Source organism: Rattus norvegicus, chromosome 10 (genome assembly GCF_036323735.1).
Source record: "Rattus norvegicus strain BN/NHsdMcwi chromosome 10, GRCr8, whole genome shotgun sequence".
In the NCBI taxonomy this organism is placed as follows: Eukaryota; Metazoa; Chordata; class Mammalia; order Rodentia; family Muridae; genus Rattus; species Rattus norvegicus.
The window spans coordinates 55,639,445-55,662,835 of record NC_086028.1 but is presented as its reverse complement, the minus strand read 5'-3'; the positions used below and the strand labels follow the sequence as shown (position 1 = coordinate 55,662,835).

At 47.9% G+C, this 23,391-nt stretch overlaps 1 protein-coding gene across 11 annotated transcripts; it reads right to left on the bottom strand.

Annotated features, from left to right (window-relative positions):
• Positions 1-9,350: 9,350 nt before the first annotated feature.
• Positions 9,351-17,297, bottom strand: Arrb2 (arrestin, beta 2). 11 transcript variants are annotated; one of them, XM_063268463.1, is made up of 15 exons: positions 17,134-17,297; positions 14,373-14,403; positions 13,700-13,760; positions 13,551-13,595; positions 13,168-13,364; positions 13,009-13,068; positions 12,556-12,623; positions 12,282-12,420; positions 11,969-12,053; positions 11,599-11,671; positions 11,218-11,355; positions 10,430-10,513; positions 10,253-10,332; positions 10,092-10,179; positions 9,351-9,856 (listed from the first exon to the last, which is right to left on the bottom strand). In XM_063268463.1, exons 1-15 carry the CDS (start codon positions 17,154-17,156, stop codon positions 9,763-9,765), a joined length of 1,266 nt encoding a protein of 421 aa, XP_063124533.1. In that variant the 5' UTR covers positions 17,157-17,297; the 3' UTR covers positions 9,351-9,762. The 11 variants fall into 11 exon arrangements, 9 of the variants coding, with proteins under 9 accessions (XP_063124533.1, XP_038941195.1, XP_063124532.1 ...); XM_039085267.2 differs by having other exon boundaries at positions 10,092-10,146; positions 13,979-14,429; positions 17,134-17,267; XM_063268462.1 differs by having other exon boundaries at positions 10,092-10,146; positions 14,373-14,429; positions 17,134-17,267.
• Between the last annotated feature and the right edge of the window lie 6,094 nt (positions 17,298-23,391).

The following is a 23,391-nucleotide window of genomic DNA, read 5'->3' as shown; positions in this document are numbered from 1 at the left end:
GACCAGGGGTGGAAAGAGGAGGTTATTGACTTTTGTTTTCTGACAGGGTCTAAGTATAGACCAACCTGGCCTGGAAACTCAGAGAGATCCTCCGGTGTAATAGGTCTGTCAAAAATGAAGCTAGTCGGGGTTGGGGATTTAGCTCAGTGGTAGAGTGCTTGCCTAGCAAGCACAAGGCCCTGGGTTCGGTCCCCAGCTCTGAAAAAAAAAAGAAAAGAAAAAAAAATGAAGCTAGTCTAAAGAGATACTTGTATCTCTTCAGTCTTGACTATCAGGTTATTGAAACAATGGCCACCAAAGAAACGAGAATCTCCCTAGGAATCTCATGCTGAGAGAAAGAAAGGTTCCCCGCCAGAGGGGGAACTTGTTTTCCGGAAAGACATTTCACACAATTCTAACAACTTGTCAGACCACTTTACAGGATGAGACTGAAGCCCAGATATAGTCAGTGGTGGGTGTGACCACAAACCTTGAACAGACTACTTAGATGTTCACAGCCTTGCTCTATTTAAACTTTGATGTGTCAGCACCCTGAAGACTGACTTGAGGGGGCTTGCCAGATCTCTTTGTCACACTCTTCCCAATGTGGCCACATTGAATAAGTCTCCTTTTCTGACTTTCCACTTTTAATTGGCTAATTGAAAAAGAATAGCCAGACGTGACTTGGGCACTAGTCTTCCCCTTATCCGCTTTCCCACAAATTGAGTATTACTGCCTCTGCCTCCCTAATGTTGGGATTAAAGGTATGAACCACCACTGAAACATCCCTGTGGCTCAAAGCCACTCAGATCTGTCCGATATAATTGACAGTCTGGTGGACTTATTGCATTTATAGGAACTTGTTATTAAGCACTGGCCCTGGGCCGGGAGATGACGGTGGGAGTTCAATTGTGTTCCTCCATACATGGGCTCTTGGATGGCCAACTTCTCCCAAAGAAAGCATGACTTGGCATGTTAAGCCATTCTCCCAAAAGCTTCTTCCTGATCCTGAGCCCAGCTAATTTTCACGACCTGGTTCCTTCCCTCTGATTATCAATTAGGAGGCTCTATGGATAGAGAGATAAAGAAAATGTTCTCTCATTCAATGGTGTTTGTTAGCTTTTTTATTTTATTTTTTTAAAGTTTTTTTTTTTTTCAAGACAGAGTTTCTTTTTGCAGCCCTGGTTGTCGTGGAACTTGCTTTGTAGGCCAGGGTGTCTTCGAACTCACCAAGATCTGCCTTCCTATGTCTCCTGAGTATGGGGATTAAAGGTATGCACTGCTACTGCCCACCAAGATTTATTTATTTTACTTGGTGAGTAGGGGTGTTTTGTCTGTATGTGTGTGAATGATGAGCACACATTGTTTATGGAGGTTGAAGAGGACATTGGATTGTCTAGAACTGGAGCTATAGGCAGTTTTGAGCCACTGTGTGGTTGCTGGGAATTGAACTTGGGTCCTCTGGAAGAATAGCCAGTGCTCTTAACCACTTAGCTTTCCCTTCAGCCCCTGGAAGGGGATTCTCTGAGCAAGTGGTTCTTGAACTGAACTCTAAGGCTATTGAGGTAGATGAGAGGCCGTAGTGGAAAAGGAAAATGGTATCCTCTAAGAGATGGGACGTGAAGGGTCCTGGTGTGGTTGAGGTCCAGTAAGGAGTTGTGTTTATGTGGAGGGCGTGGAATGTTATTGGAGCTGAGGGATGGCATGAAGCTGGAACAGGGGACAGGAAAACTCGTAAGCTAAGTAATCGAAATGTATTCTGGGGTGCTAGAAAGACGCCCGGGCTATGAGCACTGCCTGCTCTTCAGAAGACCTGAATTCAATTCCCAGCATCATATCAGACGGCTCACGACTGCTTATACCTTCAGCTCCAGGAAATCAGATGTGCCAGCACACATGACACACACACACACACACACACACACACACACACACACACACACACAAAGTAAAAGGGTGGAGGGTGGATTAGGGAGTAGTAGATATGAATATGTTTGAAATATATTGTACAACATTATCAAAGAATTAATTTTAAAAGTTTGCAGGGGCAAGGTGGGGGAAGTCTGGAGAGATGGCTCAGTGGTTAAGAGCACTGACTGCTCTTCCAGAGGTCCTGAGTTCAAATCCCAGCACCCACATGGTGGCTCACAACCATCTGTAATGAGATCTGATGCCCTCTTCTGGTGTGTCTGAAGACAGCTCAGTGTATTCATATACATTAAATAAATAAATAAATCTTCAAAAAAAAAAAAAAGAAACAAAGAACAAAACAACAACAAAAGCAACAAAGAGGAATGGGAAACAGGGCACATTAGCCTATGACCCCAGAACTCGGCAGGCAGAGGCAGGAGGATCAGAAGTTCTAGGCCATTCTCAAGGTAAACAGCAAGTTCATGGCTTGTTTTGTGCTCCATGAGACCCTGTTTCTAAAGAAGAAAAACACAAACTAAAAAAAGTGAAGAAGCAGGTAACGGTGTATTCCTGTAACCTTAACACTAGGCCCCATAGTGAACTCAAGGCAAAACTAGAGTACTAGTTCTCAAAAGTCTAAATGCTGGCGCTGTAGCTTGGCTTTGTTTGGGGCTTCCAGTTTTCTCCTCAGTACTGAAAGGGAAGCTGGGCATGAATGTGGAAACGTTGGATGCTGGCTGGAGAACAGAGGCTGCGTGGTAACTGGTTTAGCAATGGAATGGTTACTAAGCCAATGGTAAACTTTAGGGAGCAGACTGCCCTGAAATTAGTGGTAGGATAGGACTTCGGATAAAGTTGGTACTAAAGTTCAGAGGCTTATTCAAAGGAATTGGACAGCCAGCTCTCTTGACTTCATACATCTTGGCAAATAACCCCTAGCCCAGGACAATACCGATGTGTTTTTGTTTATTTGTTCTCTCTTGGTTTTTTTTCTGTTTTTTGTTTTTTGTTTGTTTTTGTTTTTGTTTTGTTTTTTTTTTCGGAGCTGGGAACCGAACCCAGGGCCTTGCGTTTGCTAGGCAAGTGCTCTACCACTGAGCTAAATCCCCAACCCCTCTCTCTTGTTTTTTAAGATTAGCATCTTTGGGGGCTGGAGAGATGACTCAGCAGTTAAGAGCACTGGTTATTCTTCCAAAGGACCCAGGTTCAATTCCCAGCACTTATGTGGTGACTCACAACTACCTGTAGCTCCAGTTCCAGGGGATCCATTCTGGCCTCTGTGGACACACATACACTCAGGCACACACACACACACACACACACACACACAGAGAGAGAGAGAGAGAGAGAGAGAGAGAGAATATAAATGTAGCCAAAGAAAAGGCCATTGAGAAGCAGCCCAGGAGGCTTACTTGTACCTCTGGGATGAAGGGATGAAAGAGCCCATTAAAGGCCCCATGTAGCTGAGGAGGAAACCAGACCCACGAATTAGAGCACCAGGCTTAACCAAAAGGCACCTAGGGAAGCTTCCAGAAAAAGGAAACTGAGGCAAAGGCTGGGCAATTAGAATGGTGTGGGGCCTCTTAGAAAGAAAGAAAGAAAGAAAGAAAGAAAGAAAGAAAGAAAGAAAGAAAGAAAGAAAGAAGGAAAGAGAGAGGGGGGGGAGGAAGGAAGGAAGGAAGGAAGGAAGGAAGGAAGGAAGGAAGGAAACAAACAAATAAATACAAAAACTTCAGAAAAACCACCACCACCACCACCACCACCACCACCACCACCACCACCACCACCACCACCACCACCACCACTCCATTCCCTCTGGCTAGAATAACCTTCCACATTTGAGGGAGAACTGGCTGGGAATCCAGAATTCCACACCCCAGCTGCATTGGCGTGAAGACTAAAATGCAAAGACACCGTTTTTCCCATCGAACATTTGAATGTATTTTTCTCGTGGAACAGTTAGGTGCAGGCGGTTAGTTCCACACACTCCACAGGTCACACGAGGGCCAAGGCTTTTGCTGCGGTTGCCCTCTAAGGTCTTGCCTGGGTAAGCTCATAGTCCTGGATGTCAGCCTTCCCTAGACTCATTAGAGACATTGTCTTAGCACCGACCCCAGACCAACTGAGCCACAGGCTGTGTTTAAAGGTCCCCAGGTGACTTGTATGCACAATAAAGTGTGAGAAACCCTGGTGGGGGCACTGTGTGTGCCCCCTGAAACCTGACTTTCCCCTGCTCTGGGCTAGGACTGCAGGGGAAGAGGAAGAGGAAATTGTAGAGGACAGGGAACTATGTGAGGAGTCTGGCTGGGAAGTGACTCATATTTCATGAAGGAAGCTTAGCCATGTGCTTTTCCCTACCTGTGGAAAGCGTAGGCCTTTCCTACATGGCCAGCTATTGGGTCACCTCAGGAGAATAGATCTTGGGGGGTATCTAGGGATTCACAAAGCTGAACTCTCAATTAGGAAGACGGAATAAAGACACTCTGGTCTGAACAAACTGTCAGCTTTCCTCAGTGACGAGGCACAGGTCCAGGTCATTCGTGAAAGGTCCCGGCAACCCCAGTGCAATAGGAAGAGTCTGGACTGTAGACTCCTGGGAGAGAGGAGTACAAGGTGAATTGTGATTAAACTGGAGAATAAGCATATTTCAAACGACCATTAAGCATGGAAAACAGGAGGTGATCACGAAGGACCACAGATCCACTATAAACCTTAGCAGAGGCATAATTCAATACTCAACATCGATCTGACTCCACCTGATACAATCCTCAGGGGAATGGGCCGGGGGCAGGGTGAATAGCGTCACACGATGATCAGGAGGCACAAAGATAGGCTCAGCCTTCACCTTCTGGCAGGTTTGTCCCCTCTGAGGCCTGCATCTATAAATTTATCTTCAAATGTGGCCTACAAAACCATAAACTTACTTAAACCATTATGAAATCTAAAAAAGCCTTGTCCCTCCCATTCCTCTTCCTCTCTTTTTTTTCTTTTTTGCAATTTTTATTTTTGCAATTTTTATTTTGCAACTAAAAATTTTGCAGTTACAGCATAGTCTGAGCATGAGCTTGGTGGATGATGGCACCATGTCGTGGCATTGGAGCCGGGCATCTGCTAGGTGATGCTGAGGGCAGAAGTCAAGAAGGAGCAAAACTATCGTGTTCCGAGATAGGGGTGAGGGTGAGAGGGGTAGTAAATGCCTTCAGAAACATTTGAAGGACGAGGGAGAGAGTTCCCTCTGAGGAGAAAGAAATCAGGGGCCTGCCTTATCTATTTATTTTCGGTTGTTGTTTTTGTTTAAGACTCTTTCAGCCACCAGGCTTTAATCTGCAGGCTTTAACCTTTAGTCCCAGCATCCAGGAGGAAGCAGAAGCAGGCAGGTTTATGTGCGTTTGAGGCCAGCTTAGTCAACATACTGAGTTCTAGGACAGCCAGGTCTATGTGTTGAGATTCTATCTCAAAGAGCCAAATCAAGCAAAGCGAACAGACAAAAACCAACCAAACAAGCAAACAAAACCCCAACCTCAAAACCAAACCAAATCCAAACTCACACCAGTGCCAGATACAGTAAAGAATATTTCAGCACCATACGATGCTTGTATGCCTGTGGATAAACTCAGGGTCTTGTATGTGTTAGGCACTCTATCCCTAAATTCCATCTCCAGTCCTTATCTACCTCCTTAAAAGATCTGTGTTTATTACTTTGAATAAAAAGTAAAATTTAGGGGCTGGAGAGGTGGCTCAGCGGTTAGGAGCACTGACTGCTCTTCCAGAGGTCCTGAGTTCAATTCCCAGCAACCACATGGTGGCTCACAACCATCTGTAATGGGATCCAGTGCCCCCTTCTAGTGTGTCTGAAGACAGTGACAGTGTACTCACATACATAAAAATAAATAAATCTTAAAAAAAGGAGGAAGAAAAATTTTTTCTTTTTCTTTTTTTCTTTTTTTTTTTTTTTTTTGGAGCTGGGGACCGAACCCAGGGCCTTGCGCTCGCTAGGCAAGTGCTCTACCGCTGAGCTAAATCCCCAACCCCCGAAAATTTTTTAAAAAGTAGCAATATTTAAAAAATAACCAAGCATTTAGAAGGCAAAGGAAGGGGAGTTCGAGGCCAGCCTCAACTACTTGTCTCAGAAAAACAAATCAAGGGGCTGGAGAGATGGCTCAGCAGTTAAGAATACTGGCTGATCTTCCAGAGGACCCAGGTTTGTTTCCCAGTGTCCACATAGTGGCTCACAAGCAGTGGTACCCTCTCTCGTAAGGAATCCAGCACCTTCTTCTGGCCTCCATAGGCACTGAATGCACGTGGTACACAGACATACATATAAGCAAACTACCCACCCCATACACATAAAATAAAAATCAAGGTCAACAACAACAACAACACACCAAAGAATCAGACCAAGCTAAAAACAGAAAAGTATCACTTCTCGGCCTTTTGGCTAAGACCAAGTGTAAAAACAGGAAAGTGAGAGAGGAAATCAAGATATACTTTCTGGGAAAGAGACTTCATAGTGGAGGAGAGGTTTTGTTTTCTTCCCTTGGTCCTCTCTCCTTTCTTCCTGCTCCCTGCAGTGGAGGGGACTTGTACTTGTATGGCCTGTTTATTTTCCTTAGAGGATGAGCCAGTAGAGACAGACGAGAGGGTCTGGGGTGGTTTGATGAGTCAAGGTGGAACAGGAGACGGGGAGATGTGAGCAGAGAGAAAGACTGGCCTTGCCCTAGGGAGGCACCTTACCCGTCCTATTTTAAATTGGTGTCTAGATCAACGTGTAGGAGTAGGAGGTAGGATGCTGAAATCATTCATTCCTTTTTAGCCTAATCTTGGGAAAGGAAATGTCATTCACCATGAGGCAGGCGTAAAAATGGTAACATTGGAGCAGAAGAAGGGCTAACAGAGCTATTAGGCATTGAAGGCCCAGCCTAGGTTAGAGAGCAGCACTTTTTAGTGGTCTTAGATCTCTACTCAGGGCTCAGCGCCATGTCAGAACCTAGGATGTATTCAAATATGTTTGTTGAATGAGCAAATAAGGGTGGTCATATGACTCCTTCTTTGGCAGCGTATCCTAACCAGCCACTCAGCCTGGTGTTAGAACAGAGGTAGGGGTGGGTGGACAGATCCAGGGGTGAAGGTGAAATTGTGCAAAGAGGAGAAACTGGATGAGACAGTGGTTGATAAGCTCTGGATGTGTGTAGTGGAAAGAAAATGAAGTGTTTATTCACGAGCAAGAGGAAGGGTGAACGGCTCGGTGACAGAGCAAACTAAGATGCCAGTTAGAAAAGGGTAGGAAAAGTTTACCTTCAGATAAAAGTGTAGCGTCGTTAATAATAAATAACAAGAGTGTTTCGGAACTAGATAAAGGTGAGAGCTGTCCAACAATGTGGAGATCTCGAATAAGGCAACCCTGTGTGCTTTAAATAAAAAGGGAATGTGAGGGGCCGAAGAGATTTGCCCTGTGGTTAAGAGCACTGACTGCTCTTCCAGAGGTCCTGAGTTCAATTCCCAGCAACCACATGGTGGCTCACAACCATCTGTAATGAGATCTGATGCCCTCTTCTGGTGTGTCTGAGGACAGCGACAGTGTACTCACATACATAAAATAAACAAATAAAGTAAAAAAAAAAAGCACGGGGTGGATGCAAGCGGAGCTTCAGGAAAGCTCTTGCAGGTAACGATATCAACTGAAAGACACAGCAAGACGCAGATGAGCTCATGGTTTGCTGCCTTCTGTATTCGGTTGAGACTGAGCACACAAGGCCTGTGTACGTGAGACTCAGTGCGAGGAACAGTCTTTGAATAAACAAGGCACTGGTTGGTGATGGTGGTGGCTGGTAGGAAAGAGAAATTGGGGTGGGGAAGAGGACCGAGAGAGTTGGCTTTTCACTGTTTATTGTCTTATATGGTTCAGTTTTTTTTTTTTTTTTTTTTTTTAACCCATGTGCTTGGATTACCTCCCTAAACAGCACTGAAAACATAAACCCCCCTTTTAAAAACAAGGCATTCTTCAACCCATAGTCATGGGTTTTCCACTAGCTCTTCTGACTGAGACTGAAGGGCCTAATCCTGGATCTTTATCTCTGAGTCTTCTGGTGAAGCCTGAGAGGTCATAGAGCTGGGTCACAGGAGTCAGAGAGGCTGGAAGCAAAGACTTAAAAGGAGTTAGTCCCTTTGTGTGACAAAGCCAGCACGGGTAGGGGACATGGCCTGTGATAGGGTGAGCGCGGTCACTGGCATTGGGTTTCTGGCCTGTGGATAAATGATGATTTAATTACCATTTCAGAAGCTTTACCATAGACCAAGGCCCATGCAGGCTTCCCCCATTTGCCTCAGAGAAAACTCCCGTACTTCTTGGCTACTCCAGTCCCTGGTCTGAGTCTATTCACGGCACCTTCTGGCCTTTACACTGTAGCTTTGCTGTGCTCCAGGTTTTCCCTGCACATCCCCTACCTCGTTTTCAGTTCTCTGCTTAAAGGTTCCTCTAGAGAAACCATCCCCAACCCCAACCCCAACCCCAACCTAGATCGCCATATGCGCATTCCAAGTTCCCATCCTCCCTGGGACACAGAGTGCAACTAGGGAATGAGTTAATGCTTGTATGTCCCTATACCATGATTGGCATGTGGTAGGGATGTAGGTCAAGACTGTTCACAGGATGGAGCCTTTAGAAAGGTGTGCTGGCTGGTTTTATGTCAACTTGACACAAGCGAGAGGAGGGAGCCTTGATTGCGAAAATGCCTCTGTAAGATCAGACTATATAGGCAGGCCTGCAGGGGTTTTTCTTAAGTGACTGATATGAAAGGGCCCAGCCCATTGTGGATGGTGTCCCTCCTGGGCAGGTGGTCCTGGGTTCTATAGGAAAGCAGGCTGGACAGATCATGGAGAACAAGGTAGCAACACTTCTCCATGGCCTCTGTATCAGCTTCTGCCTCCAGGTGCCTGCTGTTTGAGCTCCTGTCCTGACCTCCTTCAATAATGAGCTATGATGTGGAAGTGTAAGCCAAATAAATCCTTTCGAAACTCCCATGTTGCTTTGATCATGGTGCTTTATCGCTCCAATAGCAACCCTAATTAAGACAGAGAGGTTACTTCCAGGAGTTGCGCTGGATGATGAGAAATGTCTGTTGAGTGTTGCTAACTCCTTCCCCCAGCCTGGCTTTGGCACATACAGTCATGTCGAGGAACCTGCCCTGCCCAGCTCAGGAGCATCGAGTCTTCAGGGAAGTTAGTTATTATTTTCCCTGTAAAAGACTAAGTTTACTTTGTGGCTTTACCAGTCTCAATCGCGACTGTGTTCCGACCAAGCTGAGTTTCAATATTTACCTTGGAACACAGGCATAGCACAGTCATCCAGTAAACATTTATTGATAACCTGTGTAAGGTACCCTGCAGATGTAGAAAAAAGCATCATCGATGGGGACACCATACCCCCTTTAAACTCCACTAAGAAAACACATACACGTTCATGCCTATTAAAAGGTTTATTTCTTCCCTATGCTCAGAAACGAAGATATGGCCTTGCTGGTCCCTCCCCTGAAATCTCATCTTCAAGGATTGGGAGGCAGAAGTGGTGACTGGGAGTGGGTTGGTATGAGGCCAAACATGGGTGTCCTTTCTACTCCTTTTCTCTACATTCACTCCTTGCTTTCAGTGTTCCCTTCCCAAAACTTTAGGTGTGTACACAGCTTGCCACCCTAGGGAGCAGGGCTGGGGTGGCAGAGCTGAAGTCAAAAGATTAATGCCCACTTTCAACGAGTGATGGGTCCAGTGTGTATCTCGGGTGGACGGACGGGGAAGGAGGAGAGGCTGGGACCCTCCTACCCGCAAGGGCAGTGGGACCTCAGTCCTGCCCACCCCTACCTCTCCCAGCCCCTCTTCCTAGCAGAACTGGTCATCACAGTCGTCATCCTTCATCCCCTTCAGCCGAAGCCTCGCAAAGTCCTCAAACACGATGTCGTCGTCTGTGGCATAGCTTGGTGACAGTGAGAAGGAGATAAGGTAAAAGCTTCTATAATCACAGAACCAGAGGGGTTCACAAGGGACCCAGGGCAGTAGCCACAGCCTCTACAAGCTGGGCCATCTCACTGGATAGTTCCACCACTTCTCCCACCAGAAGGAAGCAACCCATAAAGTAGGAGGGTGGATCTGAATGGCATGGGAATCTCTATCCTAGAGGGTCAACAAAGAAGGTAAGGGGTGTTTCTTACTTGGTATCGAATTCAATGAGGTTGGTATCCACAGGGATGTCTATTTCCCGGGGGGCTGAAGGGCAAAGAGGGGATAGGTAGAGGGGTGCTAGGACCATCACTTCCCCACTGACCCTGCTTCAGCTAATCTTTGTGGGGCTCAGGGTGTGGTCAGTACTCACCTGACTGGGGTCGGGGAAGGGTGATGTGGTCGTGGGGCTTGGGGTGCATTAGGACGAAAGGTAGCTCCACGGAGACATCCCTGGGGAGGGAGAGGGGCTGCATGAAGAGGACAATTACCACAACCCATGGATCCAGAGAACCCAGTGACCCTGCCCAGCCCTGACTACTGTACTCACCCGCCTCGAGACACCACCAGCTTCACCTTGACCCTGTAGGATACTAGGATTCCCAGCACCTCCTTGTTGGCTCCCTCCTTCACACTGCATTTGGGAGGAAGGAAGCTGAGGTCAGGGATCCAGGGCTCCTGAGGCACCAGCTATGCAGCCATAGCAATACAGGCTCATGGTATCCTCCATGCAGAACCTCCTGGGGCCTCATCTTTGGGGCTCACAGGGGTGCTTTGATCTATGGCACAGCTCCCTTTATCTATTTCTCTTTGTGTCTCTTCTCTCCATGTGGGCCTATGTGCTAGTGACATACGTACCCGGTGCAGAGGCAACACCAGGTGAAGCTCTGGCCTTTCTAGGGCTACACGTGCCCAAGGTCATAGTGACACATCACAATTCCTCATGCACACTGGGGACCATCCCAACTGTCCTTAAGCTTGGAAGTCTCTCTGCCTAGAGCCATCCATAACGCCTCCTTCCTCTGGGTCCTTCAGTGTTCACCCTCCCTGGCCAGTCTATTTAAAATCAACACAGCCCGCCCCTTTCTATACACTATCTGCTATACTCTATCTTTCATACTTTATACTGTTCTACTTAACACTTGTTCCTAACGTGCTATCTAGTTTACCACTTATCTGATTGTCTGTCTTCCCTCCCTTAGAATGTGAGAAGTTTCTGTCATTTCTGTTCACTGATACCTTCCTGGCACCCAGGACAAAGCCTGGCACTAGGCCTGCTTTGAACGGAAGCCCGTCCCCTGGCCCCTCCCCCCTCCCCCACCCCCCTTCTCCCCTCACATGGTGCTGGAAGCCAGGTTGGTGTCTTCGTGCTTGAGTTGCCCATCAAGGGCAAGGCCACGCTTCTCTCGGTTGTCACTGAGCAGCGGGGTTATGGTGTACACCTTGCAGAATGTGGAACTGGGAGACACCTGGTCACTGGGGGTTGGGAACAAGATTGTTGGAGAGACTGGGCTAGGGGAGGCTCATCTTACCACCCTCAGGCAGTCTCTCCTCCCTCACTGTCCATTAGGGCACAGATTATGAGAGGGTAGGTTCTGGTTCAACCTGTTGGGAGATAGTCAACAGCTTGGTGCCCCCTGGCTATAGAGAGACACCCTTAGAATCCTGCCTTCTCATGTTTTCCTGGAAGCTTGGGTCCCACCCTTGACCCTTACTCACTCTTGTTCAAGCTGAGCCACAGGACACTTGTACTGCGCGGTGCTGAAGAGGCAAATGTCGGCATACTGTCTCACTGTGGGGTAGGGGACCAAGTGGCTTTGGGTGAAGTATAGACAGTTACTGTACCACAATTCCCGACCACATGCTGGAAATCCCCCTGGGGGCAGCCCCATGCCCCCTTCCACCCCTGGCCAACAGACCTCCTATATTAAACACTAGGGCTGTATATTATTCTGGAACAGACTAAATTCTTTATGGCTTGGTAGGTTTCCTACAGTGGGTTATGGGCCTAGGCTGACATAAGGGCAGCAGAAACCCTTATAAGTAGGGACTTCCTTCCCCCATCCCAATGTCCACTCCCGCCTCCTACCAGACACTCTGATCTTCTTGACGGTCTTGGCAGAATTGTTGGTGACGTGGACGTTGACATTGAGGGGTTCCCCATGGTAGTACAGCTTTGGAAGGGAGGGGATTGCATAGCTTGTAGCTGGTTTTCACTGACCCCATTCCCTTGGCCTGCTCCATCCCCAATCCAGCCCATAGCACCTCTACCCAAGTGAGGCAATTGCCTTATTAAAAGAAAAAACCTTCCTAAACCACCATCTTGCCTGTGGTTTCACCCCTCCCCCCCAACAAGAGTCTGGCCTGCTTTGTGACATCTTTGTCACTCTCTCACACCCTACCTCTTTGTCCAGGGAAGCCTCTAGGTGCAGGGACCTCCGGTCAGACATGAGGAAGTGGCGTGTGGTTTCAGCTGATGGCTGGGGGCCGGGTGTCTCAGGAGCAAACTGTACCTTTCTGATGATAAGCCGCACGGAGTTCCTGAGTCAGGGGTTGGAGGAGGGGAAAGACTTAGGTGCAAGATAGCACAGGCCAATTCGGATTCCTACCCCCCACCAGGATACCTCGAGGATGGGTGGAAGCGGTTAAACCAGAGAGAAAGAGAGTTGTTCTTACCTTTTGTGGCTTTTTTCTTCTATAGATTTGGCACAGAAGGCTCGAATCTCAAAGTCTACTCCACAGGCCTTGGGAAGAGGAGGAAAGGCTGCCGCTTACCCAAGTCTCCTGGTACCACATCCAACACACCCCCTCCTTCCTCCCCGCTTAGTTCCTCTTGGTGTGGATTTTTGCCTCATCATGGAAACAGAGGGACTCTCTGGCCCCACTGTCTCTCTCTAGCTTGGCAGCTGGCAGAGGCTGGCTCATGGCAGTGCACGGAGGAGCCACTATACCCAGCAAGGTACATGCGGGTCAGAGAACAGATCTGGTGACCACACCATGCACACACGTCCATGGGGATACCTCCCTGTCCTCAAGAGCCCACTACACTTCACCCTCCCGCTCGGCTGCGTCTTGTGCATCTGCTGAGCCGGGTTCTGTTCACATACTGTTGAGTTGTCCCTTCTGTACCTTCCCTGTGTCCTCCGGTCCTGGCTGCAGTGTGACGGAGCAAGGCAAATTCTGGGGTATCTGTGGCAGAGAAGAGGAGGGGTTTCAACTGGTAACCGGCGTTTCATCCCATGTCAACCCCAGACCCCTTGCCCTGCAGGAAATAGACAGTTTCCTCACTGTGAAAAAAAAGGGGTGGGCATGCTGGCCCAACTTCTTCAGCAGTCGGTCCTGTAGGCGGGTGGGGGGCCGAGGTGGGTTGGGCATGGGGGGGAAGGCCTGGTAGGTGGCGATGAACAGATCTTTGCGGAAAGACAGGCCCAGTACATCCAGGTCTTCTCGGCCATAGCGGAAGGCACAGGTGAGGGTCACAAACACTGAAAAGTAAGGGTAAGTTGGGGTGATTAGGAGTAACCCCCTTTCTTCATGGTATCCACATCCTTCCTCGGAATAACAGACTTCCCAGAATCCTGCCCCCAGCTTCTGATTCGTCCTTCCTTTTCTCTGTTACCAATGCCAGCCCATCTAATGTCTTCTTCTCCCCTCCAGCATGGGTGCAATACCTTTCCGGTCCTTCAAGTAGTCAGGATCCACAAGCACCACACCATCTAGGAAAGGGAGATGCATTCATTTTCTGAAGGGGGCCATTCCCAAACTCAGGCACCACCTCCCCTCTTGGAGGATTGTGCTAGCCCCTTCTAGGCAAACTTACCGACAGGATCCACTTTGTCCAAGTGATCCACAAAGTCACGCTTGCCCAAGTACACGGTGAGCTGAGGATGTCAAGGGTCACAGGGAAAATTGGGGAGGATGGTGGCAAGCCACCAGAGTTCTCAAAGATGTCTACCCTATCCTGGGCTCCCCTTGGCTGGGTTATCAGGAAGGAATTTCTCCCAGTATTATTGGATGGTAAGAGTGGTAGGGTTTTCTAGACTACTCAGTAAAACTTTTGTTTAAGCTTTTACCTGCCCGCATTGGTCACTTTCCATACCTGTGCCCACCAACCACGGGTAGGTGTAAATGTGTATATATGTGTTCCCATGTCTTCAGGGAACACTCAGTCAGACCAGGCAGTTAGCAGCTGTCCCCACAACAGGCTCTGAGATAAACGGGCCACTGCCTGGGGAACTATTAACTTTTCCTAGCCCAGGCATCTTGCGTTGGTTCCTAAGAGAGTTACAAGCTAGCTTAGGAACCAAGCCCAGTCTCCACCCAGCCCTGTGGCTTCTTCAGACTGTGGCAAGGGGCTTAAGGAGGGAAGGAAGTCTGCTTTTAGCTGTCACAGGAAGTGGGGAGCTAAGGGTTGGGGATCATCTAGGGGTAGGCTGGGCTCTGATAGGGCCCAGGGAGGATCAAAGGGTAAGCAAGCATCGAGGGAGACTCACCTTGCAGTTAGGGCTCGACTTCTTGAAGACCCTAACAAAACAGAAAGGAAGACCCCACTGCCTCCCTTAGGCTGGGCAGGGACCACCACGCCGGGATTTATCCCTCCCCCCAGAGAAATGGAATTCACCCTGGATCCCTGCTCGACCCTTCCCACTGCTTTTTTTTACTGCTTCCCACCGGTATTTGAAGCCTCTTGAAGCCAACTGTCAGGCCTTTCCTCTTTGCTGTTGATGTTACTAACTCACTCCTCCGCTTATAGTAAATGGCCACTGTTTGCCCCAGCCAACTATTCAGGCTCTCCTGAGGGACCCTCTCCGAAACCAAGAGTCAACTGATGGCTACACAATGTCTGGGTCACACCTAACACTCCTCCCTCCCTTTTGACCTTGGCCTTAGTATGTAACTCTGGCTAGCCTGGAACTTGACTTGTAGACCAGGCTGGCCCCAACTCAGATCCATTTACCTCTGTCTCTTTGGTGCTAGGATGAAGGGGCACGAACTACCACACTCAGATGAACTCTTTAACTGACCTCTAGCTTCAAGGACTCACACAGTGACTCCTGGAGCAGAGTCTTTGCCCCTCAGATGTTTCTGTCCCCAAGTCTGACTATTTCATGAACCTCCAACAGCCCCGTTTCTGACCTCAGCAGCTTAAAAAAAAACAAAAACAAAAAAACCCACTGTGGTCCCCACACAGTAGCATCCTGTGACAAACATGGTGATTCTGGCTAACATTGACTGGTGACTGCTGTGTTCTAGCACTGTACCAACTGCGTTTACAGCTCTTATCGCCCAGTGACAGAGGCTAAAAGACCCCGGCTTTACGGCAAACAAGAATTTTGTCAAAGGTCACAGAGAAGGTACAGGGTGGGACTCGGATATAAACCTGAGGAAGGCACCCTGGTTTCAAGACCCTGTTCTCAACCACTAAGTCGTGAAGCTCGCCTGTCACAGTTTGTCAAGTCTAAGGGGATTTTTCTGTACAGACACTAGAACAACCTAAGTCTAGACTCCACCCACGGCTAGGAGGATAGGAAACTGTCTAGTGACCCCAGAGCTCTGGCCATTCCTTGGCTTGTTCTTCCAAGAACAACTCTACCCCTTCTAAGGCCTTTTGGCTCCGGAGCAATTCCTGAAAGGGCCCCCAGATAACAGGCTGAAAACTGCCCAGAGTTCCATCCTCCCTTCAACACACTATGTGAGTTTCTGCTTGGAAAAACCACTTGTCTCCTCCTTCCCCAAAGCCAAGCTGCCCATACATCACTGGGCCACACACACTTAGGGTCACATGGCATATACATAGGCTGCCCTAAGTATCCCCAAGTAATAAAGGCACATTTGGACATGGTGGCGGTTAGAATAATCACTCTAATTTCTGTCCCAATTAGGGCTGACAGCTTGGACATCACCTAGGTTGGCTCTTTCTCCTACTTCTGGTTTCCTCCTGTCTTGTATTTTCCCCCACTGGGAGCCCTGGCAGAACCTGTGACGACCACACAATCATTGTATCTCCGTCAGTTGCCCTGCTCTTACCCAGCCATGGTTAGGGAGGGCGCAGCGTGCACAGTGTGCTTGGCCAAGAAGGCAGAGCAAGGGAATTACCAGGGAGGTACCCAGCTTGGAGGGGTGCAGCTAAAGCAGATGCCTCTTTGTACTTCCTGCCATTCTCGCCATTTCCTCTGGCCCAGAATTTGATGAGATGGTAGGGAATTATGCCAAGTCAGCAGTCTTTCTTTGGTCCATCTATTCCCTCCCTGAAGTACTCAACGGAAATTTGGGGGCCTCCCCCCCAAGTAAGTGACTTCTCCTTTCTCTGGGGTTTAGTTTAACCTCAAATCTAGGAGGTCAATCTTCCCTGTAAGCATCTCTCTCAGATATTGGTCTTCTTAATACTTAAGGGCAGTGGGAGTGGTGGGGTTGGTCTCATGTTTTGCAGAAGTCACTGTTCATAATCAGGCCCTTATCCTTGGTCCTCTCTGGCTTGAGGCACATGGCCCCAACCTATTATTTAGTTCTTGCTCCTTTGGAACTCAAGTATTCACCCCATGTCCTCCTGGGGGTGTTGGGTCACAACAGGAAGTGGATTTTGCTATAGACCAAAAAAGAGAACTCTGGTATCAGTGGAAGGAAGGAGCCTCGATTGCACAGAAAACATCCGGGGAGAGGATGTGTGTCCAGGGCAGATACTACCTCTCTCTCTCCCCAGGACAGGAATAAAGCCCAATTTCAGCGAGGGTCCCTATGCACTCTACTCTCTCAAGAAGCTGTTGCTCCTAGCAACCTAGGAGAAGGCAGAAGTTTGGTAGCAGAGCTATCCGACCCTTGGGACAGGTGGGAGCAATCAGACTGTGGGGTATTGGGCAGGAGGCTTTCCATTGGTTGGGCACGAGTCTAGGGGAATCCCTTCCCAGCATCCAGTCTCCCAGCACACAACCCCTCGGGGCCGGCCACCTGCTCCTCCTTCCTCCGCCCCTGCATCACAGCCTGCAGAGAACCCAGTAGTCCGACTCCTACATCTCTGTGAGAACCCAGGCGTGGGTTTCCCGATCTCTATCAAGTCTTGCTTTTTGCAGGAGCCCCAGCACGCACCCCCACTCCAATATCCTCAAGGACCTAGGCTTGCGGCCCCGGACAGCTACCCTCTAGGGACCCAGGCGTCCGGCCCCGGGGTTTCTTCCCCGGTGTCCTTGTCTGTGGATCAACCTGGCACACTCCGCGAGCAGCCGCCCATGCCCCGCGGCACGGCCCCACCTCCCTTACCTGGTCCCGGGTTTTTCACCCATGGTGCGCGCGCGCTCGCCGCCCTCCACCCGCCGGGTTCGCGGCTCGCTCGCAGCCTTCTCACCCGCTGCCAGGTCCCCACTCCTCCCCGAGTCACTGCGCACGCGCGTCCTCACTCTTTCTCCTCCTTCCCCTCCCCTCGCGGTCTGGGTCTAGGGGAGCTGGGGCCAGCTGCGTCAGCCGGAGCCCGCGCGCCGCGGCGCAGCCCGCCCTCTTCGAGCTGGCTCCGCCCCACGCCTCCGCCCTCAGTCTCCCTCGGGGAAGCCTCCTCGCGCCGTCCCTACTCTCGATCTCCCCGCCCCTCCTCAAGCCTTTGGAACTAGATTGGGCCCCTTAAAATGGAGGCGGCCGCCTTCGAGAAGTTTAGAAGCAGCTGATTGGCCGTTGGTATCCATAGCCCTGCAGGGATCCCTCCCCTTTGTTTGCTTTCACTGTAGCGGAGGAGGGACGGGATCGAGGGGGCGGTGGGAATGAGCTCAAACACTGTCTGGGTCTGAGCACCAAGGGGCTGCCCACGTGGGTGAGCCGTATCTGTTGCGTGATGATGCTTGCTTTGGTATGCGCTGCTCATCCCTGAGCTTGCAGCCTTGTTTGGCCTACCTTTCCCGCGTTCTCGTGGTCTTCAGCTCCCCCTGGTGTATTGTCTTTGATTTTTTTTTTTTTTTTTTGCAGTGTCACTTTAAAACATTCAGACTTTGTCATCTCCCTTACCGTCTATCCTAGCCATCATTCACCTACTCCACTTATCTCTTCCATTCTTCATCCTTCCCTCCCTGCCTATTTTGTGTAAGTCACTGTGCAGAGCCATCGGGACAACATCATGGCCTAAGTTTCCTGGGATCCGTGAGACATATAAAACAGGTATTATGCTCCCAGGAACGCTATAATAGATATGACTCAGACCATCAAGCAACTAAAAGCCTAAAAGCGCTTGGCCAGCGTGGAGGAGGGAGTGCAGTCACTCCATAGCATAGGAAATTTGAGGACAGCCCTTCTGAAGGATGGACAGAAGTGGGGAAAGGACATCCTAAAGATGAGTAAGGAAAAGCACGCCCTGTTCTAAAATGTCTGTGGGTTAGATGGCAGGAGGTAGAGCTGCGGAGGAATAGAAGAGACGGTGGAAGACTGTGTATAGCAGGTGAAAGAAAGAGCCCGAGGAACTGTAGTCTTTATTTAATTTAATTTAATTTAATTTTCTGCTAGGGCCTCACATATGCTTAGCTCACCACTAATTCCAGCCCAGTGCTGATTTGATTGGGTTTTGCTTTCACCAGAGGAATGTCGAGATAGGACTTCTCTTTTTGGGTAACGTGTCGCATAGCGAGACCGCTCGCTAGAAGATAAGCTAGCCGAGGGAAAATGATGAACAGAGAGTGGAGGGGAGCAGAGGGGCCATATTAGAGGTTCATTGCTGGGGCAGCATTGACTGGGTTTGGCGGAAGACGACAAGGGTGATTGACATTTCTAGACTTACAGAGACAGGCTTTTCTCCTCTTTGGTCTCTTCCTTCCGCTCCTCCCTATTTCCCCTCAGTGGAATACCTTTGTGCCACTCTCTCCACTTTTCCGTTTGAAAAACAATGTGCACAAGACAAAAAAATCTCCCATCATCTTTAATTTTCGAACATAGACCTTGCTTACCACTTGCTTACCCCTCCCCTCATGGTTCTATCGTCACCTTCTAAGTTCACTCTTTTATTATTACAATTTATTATATTTATGTGTATGAGTGTTGGCCTGCAGGTATGTATAGTGCCTATGGAGGTCAGAGGATGGTATCAGGTCCCCTGGAACTAGAGTTGCAAGCAGTTATAAACCTCCATGTGGGTGCTAGGAATTGAACCCAGGTCCTCTGCAAGAACAAGAAGTGCTCTTAATCACTGGGCCATCTCTCCAGCCCCAATATGATTCCTGGGTGGCCTGGAACTCACAAGGTCCCCTTACCTATGCCTCCTGAAACAACAAACTCAGCCTAAATTTACTCTTAAGGTTTTAACAGTAAAACTTTGACTCATGAATGGCTCTTATTCAGGTTTGACCCTTGCCGAGGGTCAAGGTAAGACAATCTATATCTAACGTGGTATCTGGGGGCAAGGGATGTGGTTTACTTGGCAGAGTGCTTGCCTAACATACATGAAAACCTTGTGGGGAGCTAGAGAGATTGCTCAGTGATTAAGAGCACTAAACGCTTTCCCAGAGGACCTGGATTCAATTCCCAGCACCCACATGGCAGCTCACAGCTGTCTGTAACTCCAATATCTGACACCCTCACCCAGACACACATGCAGGAAATACACCAGTGCACATAAAATTAAAAATAAAAACCAAGACAAAAACCTTGTATTGGATCTCTGGCATTTTGCAAAACTGGGTGTGCTAGTGAGGGGGGGTCAAAAACTCAAGGTCATTCTCAGCCACATATCGAGTTTAAATTAGCTGTGCTGATGGAGATATTGTCTCAAACACACACTCACCAACGAAATAGAACAATAACCAACAGCAATATCAACAAAATAATAATGAGCTATTGGTTATAGCAAAGAGAAAGGCAATGGTCAGTATGGCATGAAATCTGTATAGCTTAGTGGGTAAATGCACTTAATGTTAACCCTGATGACCTGCTTGCGTACAATCCCCAGAACCAACCCCTACCCCTCCACATACAAGTTGGTCTCTGACAGCCACACAAATGCCAGGGCTTGCATGACCCTGTTACCCAAATACCCGAGGAATACAAGTGCCACTTAAAAAATAAAGTTCAGGATCCTAGCCCAGGGAATGATGCCACCCATAGTGGAAAAGTCTTCCCACGGCAGTCAACCTAATAAAACTATTCTTCCATAGGCAGAGGATAGATATGATAGTAGATCACCTCTCAGATAGGTAGATCTTATCAAGGTGATAACTGAGATTGATTGCTGTGTTATTGTTGTTGTTGTTGTTGTTGTTGGCTGTCAGGGAACTCACTCTGTAGACCAGGCTGTCCTCGAACTCAGAGATCCCTCTGCCTCTGTCTTCAGAGTGCTGGGATCAAAGGTGTGCACCACCACTGCCTGGCTATAATCTCTAATTTTAAAGGTCAGATAGAAAATGATGTTTTTCCAGAGAAGGTGAAGATGGCTTTGGCCTGGACTGCAGTCATGGGAATCTGGTAGCTGCAAAGGGTAGTGAGGGGCCACTGGCAGCATAGAAAGTCTCCCACATGATCACAGGACATGCTGCTAGGGCCATACCCTGGGACCCCAGGAGAACAAGCCAGGACCCCAAGAAGTATAATATGCATGGAGAAGGCTAGGGCAAGCTTGGCAGGGTATGGTGGCTATCTGAAGCTCCCTGATCACGAACATGGGAGGGATCCATGGCATGCGTGGGACCTCTCAGACCTGAAGTTGAACTGTGATGGACTCACGCACTGGGACCTAATATATTAGGAATCATGTGGACAGGTCCCCTATGCCTGTCTCTTGGAATGCCACGAGTAAATACCTCTTCAGCTTTGTGGCATCCCTAATTTTCATGTTCTGGGTGGGAGAGACTTTCCTCATCTACCAGCCTGTGGGGCCAAAGCAGTACCCTTTATCTGTTCCTGGAGTGAAGCAGTGAGCTTACCAAAGGACCTGAGCTGAGGTTTCACTAGATCGGAGGAGGCTTCGTGGGCTTTTGTGCCCTCTAACTAGAACGCCCTCACTCCGAGAGATTTAACCTTAATGAATAATTAACATTATATTAAATGAATAATTTAACCTTGATGAATAATCCCTAATAAGATTCAGAAAGAAAAGACTGTTTCCTTCTGGCATTTTCGCTGTTCACGCTCCATTGTCCTTCTGTTCCTCGTCCCCCCAGTCCCCTTTCCCCTCCCCATACTCCGCCTTCTGTTTTTATGTTTTATATATCCATATTGTTAAGTCTAGATACTGCATATGGGAGAAAATCTGCAATATTTGGCTTTCTTCCTGTCACCCTCTTTCCCATTCTCTCCTCTCTTTACATGTTCTCAACATACAGTTCTCTCTTTACTTTCATGTCATTACATAGGTACATATACATTTACATACACATTCACACATACATACACTCACACATCATATGTACATACATTCACATACATATACATATATACACTTGTACATATACTACGTATATTGTATATACATATATATATATACATATACACACATACATAATACATATACTGACTAAGAGAGAAAATATATTTGTCTTCCTCCATCTGGCTTATTTCACTCAATATTGGTGGTTTTCAACCTGTGGATCACATCCTCTTTGGAGGTCAAACAGCCCTTTTTCAACAGTAGTATCTCGGATCTCCTGCATATCAGATATTTGCATTATGATTCATAACAGTAGCAAAATTACAGTTATAAAGTAGCAATGAAAATTTTATGGGGTTGGAGAGATGGCTCAGTGGTTAAGAGCACTGGCTGTTCTTCTAGAGGTTCTAAGTCTGGTTCCCAGCAAACACATGGCAGGTCACAGCCATCTGTAATGGAATCTGATGCCCTCTCCTGGTGTGCATGAAGAACAGAGCACTCATATACATGAAAGAAAAAAAGGAAGGAAGGAAGGAAAGAAAGAAAGAACGAACAAAAGAAAGAAAGGAAGAAAGAAAGAAAGAAAGAAAGAAAGAAAGAAAGAAAGAAAGAAAGAAAGAGGTTTTATGGTTTGAGGTCACCACAACATGAGGAGCTACATTGCTGTATCAAACGGTTGCAGCATTAGGAAGGTCAAGAACCCCTGTTCAATGTGTTCATATCCAGTTTGATATATTTTCCTGCAAATGACATAATTTCATTGTTTTTTACAGCTGCATAAAACACAATAGTTTGGCTACTGTGAATACTGTATCCACTGTGAATACTGTTACAATAAATGTGGATGGGCCAGTATCTCTGTGGGATTGTGACCTTAGCCCAGAAGTGGCATGTCCAGGTCATACAACAGTTGTAGTTTTAGTTTTTTGAGGAATCTCCATGCAGATTGCACAGGGACTACACAATTTACAAGCCCCACCAGCAGCATGTAAACATTTCTTTTCTCCTACAGCCTACCAGTTTTGCTGCCACTTGCTTTCTTGATGACTGTTCTTTTGAGTCCGGTAAGATGGAATCTCAATACTCCAAGACACAATGGTGTATGTGTGTGTGTGTGTGTGTGTGTGTGTGTGTGTGTGTGTGTGTGTGTGTGTGTGTGTGTAAGCCAGAGGTCAACCTCAGATGTCATTCCCTAGAAGCCCTTTATCTTGTTTTTCTGAGACAAAGTAACTAAAACTTGGGGCTCCCTGGGCTCAGCGGCTGCCCAGCCAGCCTCAGGGATCCTCCCATCTCTGCCTCCCAAGGCTTTCAAGCATCTGCCACTGTCCCTGGCTTTTATGCAGGGATTGAACTCAAGTCCTCATGCCCCATGACCAGCATTTCAGTGACTAGTTCCTTAGTTCCTCCATACGGTTTTAATTCGCGTTTACCTGAAGGCTAAAGTTTTTCCCATATATTTATTGACCATTTATATTTCTTCTTTTGAGAACTGCGTGCTCATTTCATTTGCCTATTATTGATCGGATGCTTTGTTTTATTTTATATTTAATATTTGAGGGTTTTTTATATGAAAGGGTATGTTTAATTTTTTCCCCACATAACACTTGCATTTTCTCAGCTGGCAATAAGACACAAAGCTAAATTCCCTTAATGCTCAGAGAGTCACGAGCGCTTGCCTGTCTTTGGGAGGACTCAGTTTCTCAGGATGTCTGTGGCCCTATGGGTACCAGCGATGCTTCATAGTGAACACCTTGCCGTGTCGTTCTATCACAGGTGCTTGCCCAGGTTGTTTTCCTAATTTGGTTTTCAGCACTTGTTTGTGTGTGTTTCTTCATTATTGCTGTAAAATTATAAAAAATGCCGTCTTTTATCCCGCACTAGATCCGGCACCGCAGTGCCCCAAGATGTCTGGTGGACATCTTCATCTCAGTCAGCAAAGCCTCTCACCTGCTCTGCTCCATCCCATATCACACTGCCGATGGCTTCTCTCTGAGCCTGGCAACAATCTGGCTACCCATCTAGTTCCCAAGGGAGGCTGCCGCCATGCCAGACATATACATCCCAATTCCCCACATACTCTCTTAAATTTAAATCGCCACATGAAAGAACACACAACACAATAACCTCAGATCCAATAGATAAGATATAATTGCCCACTTAGACATACAAAGCCCTGTACACATCCA